The sequence below is a fragment of the Chelon labrosus genome, assembly GCF_963514085.1.
Source record: "Chelon labrosus genome assembly, chromosome: 14".
Classification (NCBI taxonomy): Eukaryota; Metazoa; Chordata; class Actinopteri; order Mugiliformes; family Mugilidae; genus Chelon; species Chelon labrosus.
This window is the reverse complement of record NC_140347.1, coordinates 3,382,718-3,395,275: the sequence shown is the minus strand read 5'-3', so window position 1 is coordinate 3,395,275 and position 12,558 is coordinate 3,382,718. Positions and strand designations below refer to the sequence as shown.

Genomic DNA, 12,558 nt, shown 5'->3' with positions numbered 1-12,558 from the left:
TCAAATGTAACAGTGAGTCGTAATTTGGGTGCATGCAAAACGACAACTGTGACTGGAGTGTCGATATTTACTGGACCGCTAGAGGTCGTAATACGCCGCTTGTACATAGGACTCGTGGTCGTTTTTTCAAGGACAGTCTTGTCACATTAGTTCTTATTTCTCTGAGGAAATCAAACACAGAGCACTCAAGCTTTTTGTGAATCACTTTATCTTAAATAGCTGTTGTCTTGTACTTTACAGCTGCTGCAGAGAGTGTTTAGTCCTTCTAATTCAGTGAACAGTTCACTGACAGGAAGTGTCCAGTTAGCTTTAGCATGTGATTACCACACAACCAGAGAAACCAGCTGTAATCACATGATCCATGTAGGGAACTGAAACAAAGCATCTAAGCAGTGATAGTTGTTTTATTCTATAATGTCATTTGTCTTCTAACATCCAGTCCTCCTTTGAGACGTTTTTACTCTCCTATGTTGTTCATACTCTTTTGCTGTCTGATTGTTATGTAGTGGTACAGATCATACTTGATCAGGAACTCATGAAGGCAGTGATTGATTTACTTATTTACTAGAAAGTTGAAGATTATAATTATAGGGAGAAATAACACATTGACTATCAGCTTGTTCCTCACTACACTCTTCTGTGTGTTACAGTCCATGAAACAAAACACAATACAACTCACTGCAGTGTGAAGAGAAGCTCAAACTAGAATCTAAACAGATTTTATATTTAATTAGATGAAAACTTACTTTGCTAGATGATCATTTCTGTCTTGCTGGAAAGAGTAGATTAAAAGCAGCTTTTAGATGGACAGCTTCACCTCCAGAGGATAAATGACTGATTCTTTACAACCTGATAAAAGTAAAAAGAGCCGTTAGGATGAAACCTTCTTTGAGACAAACATGAAGTAAAATGAGGAAGAATTCTGAAAAGTTAAACCTGACAAGAAGTGAAACTAATAAAGAGCTCAGTCAGCTGCCAGACACAAACACGACTTTACCACAAACTGTTTGTTCATCTTAAAAAAGACGACAAACTGTACAAGTGTTACATTTTATTTGAGATCATCTGTCTTTCACTAAGTTAATTAAAGGTGTTATGGAGATTATATGAATAGTTTTATTTTTCATTGCTGTGAATGAGTTCAGAATTCTTGATCCTGATTGGTTAAAAAGGTGTACATTAAGTACTATTAAGTAAACAGGAAGAATAACAAGACACTGTTGTTTATCTGCTGTTCTCTAATATAACTGTTATAACCAGGATCATGGACCAAATCATGGAGTGGAGACCAGATTAAATCCAGGTAACATGAAATATTGACTTCCTCCATCAAGAATGAATACTGGAGCTGAATACCAACCATGAGTTATAGAAGATAAGTGAAACAAACTGCAAAGGACATTGGTTATGTCATGTTTAGATATTTAGTTTGATAAATGTTGTCAATTAAAAACACTCAGACAATTTGCAGCGGCTAAGAATCCTACAATCATTTATATAAACATAACAGGACTTTCTTGTATTTTGGTCTTTGTATATAAAATAAATCCAAACATGATTTCATCTGAAGTCACACACATGGTTCATAACCAGATTCCAGGTGGTCTCCTGTAATATTTTGTCCTCGATGTCTGTCTCTCGGCTGGTTTGGACTGGATTCAGACCATCTCTCTATCAGGAACTAAATGTAGCTTTCAACCAGCAGCAGCGTTTAAACTGTGTGTTTCTGACTGATGACTCAGCTGTCAGTGAAGTTATCTTGATGACTGAAGTCAAATTCTTAACTGGTGTCAAGTTAGTGTCATTTATTTTAATCCCGCACAAAGACCATAGACTGTCACCTGAATGGAACAACATTGTTACGACCGGCTCGTTGGCCGCAACAAAATAGGAGTTGTACACTCAGATTAAGTGTAAGACAATAACATTTATTAAAGGAAACACGCTTGTTTGGTGCCACCGGCGAGTGCAGGACATGTCGAGAGAGAGAGATTAAGAGCTGGGAAGGCGGGGTTATATAGGGCCGGACAGGAAATACTGGCGAGGTGCTCCTTGTCAGCCCAACATACAGCTTCCAACTTGCAACAAGTAAATACGCCCACAGTACACTGCACAACAATACATTGAACCCAGACCTGGGGCCGTCAGAAACATGTCCTCAGCTCTGGACTGACCCATGAACTCTGACCTATAGTAGCAGGAGATGACATGGTGTGAGCCCGTCTCATCATCAGTAGTCCAGAACCACAAATGAAGGTCTATTTGTTTGCTCTTTGTGGTTGTATTCATGCTTTCATCAAACATGATAACAGCTTCTCACTAACGCTGCCCGATAGCTCCTTCTTGATGAATGAAGCCATGCCATATTTGGTGATATATGCCGTTTGATTTTCACCACAGGTGAATGACTCTGCAAGCTGAGAATCAGGGAACATGGCAGCAAAGACGTGACTTATGTCCTCGTTAGATTGAAATGAATTGAGCCTCACCACAGTATGGAGAACCTTTTGGGTCTCTGGTGGTGAAATGAAGCTTTTCATAGTCGGCTGAGAGGTGGCGTCTGAACTTGTAACGTTAGGTCGTGCTGCAAACAATGCAGGGATTAGCCTGGCCCCGGCTATGGCTAGCTGCTGCCGTGTACCGCTGGTACTTTCCTCCTTTCATATGAGACTCGACGGCTTTGAGCCCCATGGTCCCTAACCAAAAACACTTGGAGCACAATTTGCACATTGCCTCGTTCTTATTCTCAGCAGGCGCCAACCACCTCCTAAATAAATCCTCTTCCATCCATTTGTTGTTAAATTTACACGCAGTCTCTCTCATTTACGACACGGTATTTTTACTAAGTTAATCAAACAAATACACGCTATTAAATGTTTTACGGTGGGCCACTGGGCTTTCCCATTGGCATTAAACGCACCGTCTGGAAATTTCAATACCTACAGCAAATTTACGGTAAATTTAAGACAATTTAAGACCTTAATTACCCGGATTTTAATTTAAGACATTTTGAGACTTTTTAAGGATCCGCAGGAACCCTGTAGTAGAGGCAGTGCAAAAGTAACACAATGCTGTATTACCTGAGTTTCTGGGATTTATTCTGGCAGAGGAAACCAGCCTTAGAGGCACAAACAGAATTTCTCCTCACCTGATGAATTATTTAAATTATGATTTACAAGAGTCACCTACTCCATGTTACATTAAACATCACTGATTATGAAGAAATACATTAATACAGTTACACAAGGTAAAATCATCAAGGCTGATTAGATAGCAGTGTGGTCACAGAGTAGAATAAGATTTTAATAGGAAAACTGCTACTTCAGCAAATGGAAAATATAGAGTAATACTGTTTGTACTTCAGGATACGTGTAGAGCTGAATTCACAATAACCAGTTTCAGACATGAGACCTCTCAGTTTGATCTTCATGTGTCCAGGATTATCCAGATAGAAGTGATCATCAAAGTCAGTCCAGTTTTTCCAGGAGTTCAGTGGTTAGGAGATCATTTCACTACTTCTAAGACCAAACATATTCTGACATCAAATCACAATCAGTGATTCAACTGTAAACCAAAGAGAAACATCATCCACCATCAACATTTAAAGCTCAGAGTTGAAGCTGCTGTCACTTCAAAGACTCTCCTTCCTACAGAGAACACAGAGACACTGAGGAACCAGAGGACCACAACCCAAATCCAGGATAGAGAGGTTGAGTGAATGTGGTGTTGAAGGTGTAGAGGTGGATCAGTTTGTCAGAGGAGACTCTGTAGAAGGACAGAGTTCCAGCAGGACAGTCCACATACACTGATACTCTGTTAGAGACAGAGGAGGAGGAGATGGATGTTGATCTGTTATTGTGACGGACAGAGTAACCACCATCAGAGCAGATCAGACTCCAGGACTGATCATTCCATCCAAACCAGCCGTCATTCCTGCCTCCTCTAATTCTGATTCCTCTGTAACTCACTGATATATAAACATCTCCACTCCACTCAACCTCCCAGTAACAGCGACCAGTCAGAACATTTCTACACAGCAGCTGCCAGTAGACAAATCTGTCTGGATGATCAGGATATGGCTGCCTCTCCTCCACATATGTCACCTTCCTGTTGTTGTCAGACAGTTTGAGGTATCTGTTGACTGAGTTTGTGTCCACTTCAAGTTGACAGAAATCTGATGGAGAGAAAAAGACACAACACAGCTGCAGTTTATCATCTGACACATCTGATGGATTTCTTCTTTCTTTACTCACTGATCTGTTGTTCATTAATAGAAAGTTTAATGATGATACTTTTAGTCAGGATTCTCTTGTCTGTGATGTTTGAATGAATAAATACCACAACTATCAGCTTTGGATTTAAAGACAAACTGACACTTTGATGTTTTATCATCATTAGTCAAACTTACACTTCCTGACATCAGGTTTTAACCACTGCTCTCCACCATGGTCCATCCTGGAGGAAGAAACACAGTCAGAATGATTCTCTATCCAACATGAGTCCTAACTGCTGTTCAACATGAAGCAGAGTTCATCAGTTTATCAGTGAGACACAGAAACAGACTGAAACTCATCAGTATAGACTGTCTCTGATGTTTCACTGTCTGAAAGATAATGAAATGTAGAAATAAACAGAGCTCAGTCTCCACTGTCAAATATTGATCATGAAACCAAAATGTGATTCTTTGTATTAATATTCTGTCTAAAACAGACACCTTCTTGTCACTAACTGTTAAAAGGCCTCCTAAATGTATGTCAGTGGTGTCTTACACAAGTCAATATAGTTTACTTGTAAATTCATTTGACAGTGATTGTCAGAAATAAGCCTGGAACTAAACAAGAACAAACACTGTCACACTGAGAACATAATCTGATGAATGTGGTGTTCAGCCTTTTTCCTTAAATAAATGATGACCTGTTGAACAGTGCTAAGAGTTATATTCAGTATATTATATAACATTATTTGACATGTCTATTTGTCTGTGTATAGTTTTCCTCCAGCTGATCCAGACAGGCTGCAGTGATGTCCAACATGAGATGAAGAGCTGGACTAACAGGACTTCTGGTCAGTGCAGAGAACAATTTGAAAGTCTTCACTTCATCACTGATTCCTTGTTACAGCCCAGATGTGTTAACTTCAATATTGATGTTTTTCTAAATGTAAGATTTGACTTTAAATTGTTAAACTATTGCTTGAATAGCAGTAACAATGTAATGTTGAATGTTAAATGCAAAGTTGAAATAAATATATAGATGTTCTGTATCACTGAGTTGTATTTGTCTTTATTTCCTGTTAACTGAGGCTTTATAAATTCTTTATAAGGCATAAATAGTCCTCACTTTACATTAAGTTTACTAACAATCAATAAATGGTTAAGAACTACCTTAATTAACCATGAATTACAGTAAGATTACATGTTTACAAACCACCTATTAACACACTTAGTAACTATTAATACATGTGTAAATAATAAGATGCATAAATGTACATTTAAATAGTTTATTATTCCTTTACTTAAACTTTGTATATTGTCTTACGGACCACTGAAAACTCCTTAATAACTAGTTTGTAAATACATTAATTTTGAATTTATAAATGATAAACTAATCATTTGTAAATGTTGGGACATGAACCTGGTGGTGAGCTATGGAAGCTCACCATGGAAGCTCACCATGCATAACCAAGTTAACCACGTGTCTTGGAAACAAAGGGAAGCACTGGAAACCTCAAGTCCCAGAATCCTCCAGATGTGAAAACTGACCCAGCAGTTCACTGGCTGACAGTGGCATGTGACCTCTGAGGTCATAAGGTCATATAAAATGTGCTGTTTGGCCTGTGTTCTCTCTCTTACTCTCTTACCCTCTACAACTCCACACCTCCAGGTGGAGACCCCCAGCTGCTCGGCTGCAGCTGGGTGCCAGATAGTCTACTAACAAAGAGCAACTGCTACAGGCCCGTTCTCCGCACAGCAGTGAAGCGAGATCCTGCTTGAGGAATCTGCACCAGCTCTTTTAGCCAACAAACAGAAGGTTTGCAGGCTAAACCCCCAACCAACAGGAGCCACGGCTAGTTAGCACAGAGCTGCTAACAAGCCACTTCAAAGGTCTCAAGGAGTGGCCAGTTTCCCTCCAACGTCTGCCATCAGGAATACACAGCAAAGACTTCCAACTTTTCCAGCTCGGCCCTTCCATCAGGAACCGCCAGCTACAGGAGCAACACACCAGAAATGGACTTTCCACCAAAACTGGTAGTATGACCTGGGCCTAGTCAAGCTAAGCTAAGCTAAACATAAAATTAGAAACGTTGATTTGATGTGATATTTGTTTTTGAGTTGTTTATAGTATAGTGATTTGATGTTAGTTTAGGTTATGTAACACACAGACTCAGGGTCTCTTGCATGCTAAACTAACCACCCTTCCTCTAACATGGCACTTCATAAAATCCTTATCACATTCCACATATCTACTAGCAGACACATGGTCCGAGTGTCCCTACTCAACAGCCATCTTGTTTCCCTTGTGTTCAAGGTCTCTAGGCCCCAGTGGCCATCTTGACACACTCACACCAGCATAGACGCATAAACACACACACCATCATCGGCAGACACTCGTGGTCGAGTATGTCGGTCCTCCTTCTCGGTCCTTATGGGTCTTCAGGTGGGCGAAGAGGCCAATCCTGGACCCACATATTTTGGGGCAATGTGAGCATGGGTGGGCAGTAACGATTGTGGATTTGGGTGGAGCCTTTTTGATGGAGGCGATTTCCTTTCTGTGTCTGCGTTTGTCTTCTGCAGCACTAAGGAGGTCGTTGTTATACTGTGCAGCTCCGTCTCGGACAAGTTGTCTCCAGGCCGCCCTGTTAGTTGCTGTGGCCTCCCAGGTATTAAGGCCTATGTGGAACTTCTTGAGGTTTGCTTTGATGTTGTCTTTATACCTTTTCTTTTGGCCTCCTGGGGCACGCTTTCTTTGGACAAGCTGTGAGTAGAGGACTTGTTTGGGGAGGCGAGAGTCAGGCATCCGAATCACGTGGCCAATCCATCTGAGCTGGTGTTGGGCGATGATGGCAGTGATGGTAGGGATGCCAGCCTCCTCCAGGACGTGTTGGTCCGTTGATCCTCCCAAGTTATCCTGAGGATTCTCCGGAGGTACCTCTGATGGAAGGCCTCAAGTGCTCCCAGGTGCCTGCTGTATGTGGTCCAGACTTCTGACCCATACAGAAGAGTGGGGAGCAGTACTGCTTTGTAGACTAGGATTTTGGTCTTTGACTGGAGGTCCCGGTTCTCAAAGACCCTTTCCTTTAGTCTACAGTATGCGCCGCTGGTGCAGCTTAGACGGTGGTGTACTTCTTCATCAATGGTGGCTTTAGATGATAGGAGGCTGCCCAGGTATGGGAAGTGGTCCACATTTTCCAACCTCGTGCTGTCAATGGAGATGTTTGGGGGAGTGCCGCTGTTTGGTGGTGGCTGGTGGAGGATTTGAGTCTTTTTGATGTTAATGGCCAGACCAAGCTGTTTGTATGCTTTCGCAAAAGCTGTCAAGGTGCACTGTAGGTCCTCTTCTGAGAGGGCTATAATAGCATTATCGTCGGCATACTGCAGCTCCGTGATGGATACGGTGGTGGTTTGACCTTTAGCCCTGAATCTGTTGATGTTCAGAAGTCCATCAGTCCTGTACATAATTTTGACTCCCTGTGGCAGCTGGTTTCCTGTGAGATGGAGGATATCTGCGATGAAGATGGAGAACAGCAATGGAGCAATGACGCATCCCTGCTTGACTCCTGTGTCGACCCGAAAGGGTTCTGTTTCATCCCCAAAACCACTCAGCACTGTGGCAGACATGTTGTCATGTAGCAGCTGCAGCACTCTGATGTATTTTCCTGGGCAGCCAATTCTTGCCAGTACCAGCCAGAGGGCCTGACGGTTGACTGAGTCAAAGGCTTTGGTGAGGTCTATGAAGGCCATGTATAGATGTTGGTTCTGTTCCCGGCACTTTTCTTGCAACTGACGAGCAACGAAGATCATGTCCGTAGTGCCTCTGTTTGGGCGGAATCCACTTTGAGACTCAGGAAGAATGCTTTCTGACATGGGGGTGAGTCTGTTGGCCAACACCCGGGCTAACGCCTTCCCTATGGTGGAGAGGCGGGAAATACCACGGTAATTTCCACTGTCTGCCTTGTCACCCTTCTTAAAGAGGGAGATGACTAAAGCATCCCTTAGCTGTGCAGGGATTTCCTCTTTTTCCCCATATTTTGAGGAGCAGGGTGTGGATATGCTCAAGGAGGACAGGCCCACCCTCTTTTAGGACTTCAGCTGGGATGCCATCAGGCCCGACAGCCTTGTTGTTTTTCATTGTCCTGATAGCGTCCTGCACCTCTTCCAAACCGAGTGGTTCTTCCATACTCTCAATGATGGGCAGTTGGGGGAGTTGGTCCAGGGCCTCAAACTCATGAGTGTTGTCCCTGTTTAGAAGCTCTTCATAGTGCTCCTTCCACCTGTGTGTTATTGCCTCCTTATCTTTCATCAGGGAGAGTCCATCCTTAGAGCGAAGGGGGGTTAGGCAACGGTGGCTAGGGCCATATACCGCTCTCGTGGCTTCATAAAAGCCTCTGGTGTCTCCAGAGTCAGCAAGCTGTTGGATTTCCATGGCCTTTTGTGTCCACCACTGGTTCTTCAGTATCCTAACCTGTGATTGAACAGCTGCCTTTGCTTTGGAATGGGCTTCTCTTTTATCCTTGCAATTGATGTAATTTTGCCAAGTGATGAAAGTTTTCCGCTTGTTGTCAATAAGCCGCTGGATTTCGGTATCGTTCTCATCATACCAGTCTTGATGTTTCAGCGTTTTGTGACCAAGGATGGCTTTGCAGGAGTTCATAATGGTAGCAGAGAGGGTATCCCAATGCTTTTCAATATCCTGTGGATACTGGTCTGGCAAGTTTGCGCTGAGGGCTGCCTGCAGCTGTTGTTGGTAGGTGGTTTCTCCCAATCGCTCGATATTAAGCCTTCGGCGGGTCTGTCCTTTCTGCTGCCTTCTTTTCCGCATCAGACGGATAGACATGATGGAGCGAATGAGGCGGTGGTCAGTCCAGCATTCATCAGCGCTGATCATTGCTCTCGTGCTGAGCACATCTCGACGGTCTTGGGAGTGGACAATGACATAGTCAATGAGATGCCAGCGTTTAGAGCGGGGATGCATCCAAGATGTCTTGAACTTGTTCTTTTGGCGGAAAAGTGTGTTAGTGATGGTCAGGTCATGTTCGAAGCACTTGGTTAACAGCAATAAGCCATTGGAGTTAGTGTTTCCAACCCCTTCTCTCCCCAGTGTGCCTCTCCACACACACACACACACACACACACACACCTGTATAGAGTACACTGTAGTTACATCATATGTTTTGGCTTTTATTCTTGTTAATAAATGTCCGTTAAACATACCTGTCTGTTTAATATTGCACAAGAGTGAATATTACCAACATCTACACTGGCAAGAACTCCAAATTCCTTCACCATAACTAGTTGTTAATGTGGTAATTTTGGTTATAGTTATTAAGTTAATTATTAATCAGAAATCCAAATTGACAATTAAGTAAATTTTATGAGACTGATTTGATTAATTAAGCTATCGTTTCCCTTCTTAGAAGGGTGGTGGCCTGAGGTGATCTAGTAATTCAGATCCATTTATTTCATAATAAATAATTATTGTTGATAATTATTAATTATTCATGAAAGCCAAATCCCAATATTGAGTGCCTTAGTACACAAAGTCGCCTGAAAGACTGGCAGCAGGTCGCCAGTAGCTCCGTGATTTAAGTTATATCTTGTGCGTTCTTTCTATTGTTCTTTTCTTACTTAACCTTGAATCCTATGCCAAAATTCAATCACCATGTTTTTTGGCCATTTTTGTCTTTTTAAGCTGCTTTTTTTTAGTTTTTTCTGGACTTTCCATGTTGAGCTGTAGCGCTCAGCAGAGTGGCCGTCCTTTCGTATATACACGAGAGCAACTGCAAGCGCTGTCCATACCCCCTGCGCAGTCCGGAGCGAGGCCTGAGATTCCCGAGGAACACAGGAAGAAGCACTGGGGATGCCGTGCTGGAGCGAAAGTGAAAGAGTGGAGACGGAAATTCAAACCAGCGGTACCATCCATCCTTATGGGGAACCTGAGGTCTCTGGTAAATAAGATGGATGAACTGTGTGCGCTTGTTAGGACCCAGAGGGAGTACGCCGTGAGCAGTATTTTGTGTTTTACAGAGACTTGGCTGCACGCGGACTTCCCGGACCACAGTGCGTCTATACCCGGCTTCAAGACTCTACGGCCGGATAGAGACACAGTCTTGAGTGGTAAGAAGAATGGCGGCGGGATTGCTGTTTGTGTGAATGAGAGATGGTGCAACCCCGCTCATTTGAGTGTGAAGGAGCGTGTCTGTGCACCGGACATTGAACTTTTTGCTGTGGGAATGCATCCATATTATTTACCGAGGTAATTCACGTCTGTTATCTGGCATCCTGCACTTCATCTTCAACCTGAGTCTGAAGCTGGAAAGGATACCGGTGCTGTGGAAAACATCCTGCGTAGTGCCGGTGCCCAACCCATCTGGCCTCAACGACTTCAGACCGGTTGCACTGACGTTGCATGTCATGAAGGTCCTGGAGAGACTCGTCCTGGCTCAGCTCAGACCCCTGGTGACCCCTGTCTTGGACCCTCTTCAGTTTGCGTATCAGCCTCATGTTGGTGTGGATGATGCTGTCATCTACCTGCTGCACCGTGCTCACTCTCACCTGGATGGTGGAAAGGGCTCTGTGAGGATCATGTTCTTTGATTTCTCCAGTGCTTTTAACACCATTCAGCCCTTTCTGATGAGTGACAAGCTGCTCAGGATGGGTGTCGGCTCCTTCATTGTCTCCTGGATTTCTGATTACTTGTCTGACAGGCCCCAGTTTGTGCGGCTAGGAGGCTCCCTGTCTGATACTGTTGTCAGTAATGTGGGAGAACCACATGGGACTGTCCTGTCTCCATTTCTGTTCACCCTTTACACCTCTGACTTCCAGTACAGCTCTGGGTCCTGCCACCTGCAGAAGTTTTCTGATGACTCTGCAGTGGTTGGGTGTATTAGTGATGGACATGAGGAGGAGTACAGGACACTGATTGGAGACTTTGTAGAGTGGTCCAAGGCAAACCACCTACTTCTGAATGTGGACAAGACCAAGGAGCTGGTCATTGACTTCAGGAGGAAGAGGACACCAGTGGAACCAATCACCATCCAGGGTCTGGAGGTGGAATTAGTGGACCAATATAAGTACCTGGGCGTCCACATGAACAGCAGACTGGACTGGAGGGGCAAAAGTGATGCTGTGTACAAGAAGGGCCTGAGTAGACTCTACTTCCTGAGGAAGCTTAGGTCTTTCAACGTATGCAGCAAGTTGCTGGAGATTTTCTACCAGTCCGTTGTTGCGAGCAACCTGTACTTTGCTGTGGTTTGTTGGGGGAGCAGCACCATCAAAAAGGACATAAGTAGGATCGACAAAATGATCCGAAAGGCTGGTCATGTCATTGCCAGTGAGTTGGAGACGTTTGTCTCAGTTAGGGACAGGAGGACACTGGACAAACTGCTCTCCATCATGGACAATCCATCACATCCACTACACCAGACAATAGAGGGGCAGCGGAGCTCATTCTCGAACTGACTGATCCAGATCCACTCCCACACTGAACGCTACAGGACTACTTTCATACCATTCTCAGTCCAGCTGTACAACAACTCACCTTTTTGTAACAGATAACTCCATGCTCGTCATGGTAATGGACACTATTGCACCTTACTATCATCCCTGTGTATATAATATATATTATTCTATCTCTATTTCTTGTACATTGATATATACTAATATGCTAATTTGTACATTTTGCTTTACTATTTTATTTTATTTTATTTTATCTTATTTAATCTTTCCTTTATCTGTGGTTCTTAAGAGTGTTACTGCTACTGTGACCAAGCAATTTCCCTTGTGGATGAATAAAGTTTATCTAACTCTAAGTCTAAGTAAGGCCCAACATAAAGAATGAAAATACAATTATTAAACACGTTATACAGATGCTTATAAATGATGAATGAAGCATTTACAGCTGCATTTATAAACTGATTACTAATGATCTATTAATGTAGGACTAATGCTTTATGAATAACTAATTAAGTGTTTACTAATGCTTTACTAATGCTTCATAGTGTGACATTATTATAAAGTGTTACAGACAAACCTACACTGTGTGAGCTCCTGGTGTCTGTCCATACCTCAGAGTGTCCAGTCTCCAGAGTGGATTCTCCAGTCCAGCAGACAGCAGCTTCACTCCCTTGTCTCCTGGATGGTTGTAGCTCAGGTCCAGCTCTCTCAGATGGGAGGGGTTGGAGCTCAGAGCTGAGGTCAGAGTAGAACAGCCTTCCTCTGTGATCAGACAACCTGACAGACTGGAGATAGAAAAATATCAGAAACTCAAGAAGAAAAAGGAAAATCCTCCAGATGTTCAATTTCTGCACCAACATGAACCCAAATCAGGATTTAACTGTTCA

The 12,558-nt window shown here is 43.1% G+C and overlaps 1 protein-coding gene across 1 annotated transcript in view; it reads right to left on the bottom strand.

The window, feature by feature from the left end:
- LOC311498921 (uncharacterized protein) overlaps positions 1-12,558 on the bottom strand; it is a 225,241-nt gene that overhangs the window by 21,864 nt on the left and 190,819 nt on the right. Inside the window, exon 13 of the mRNA XM_084559706.1 lies at positions 12,283-12,456. Coding sequence (XP_084415832.1) covers positions 12,283-12,456 — 174 coding nt within the window. The remainder of the gene's footprint in view (positions 1-12,282; positions 12,457-12,558) is intronic.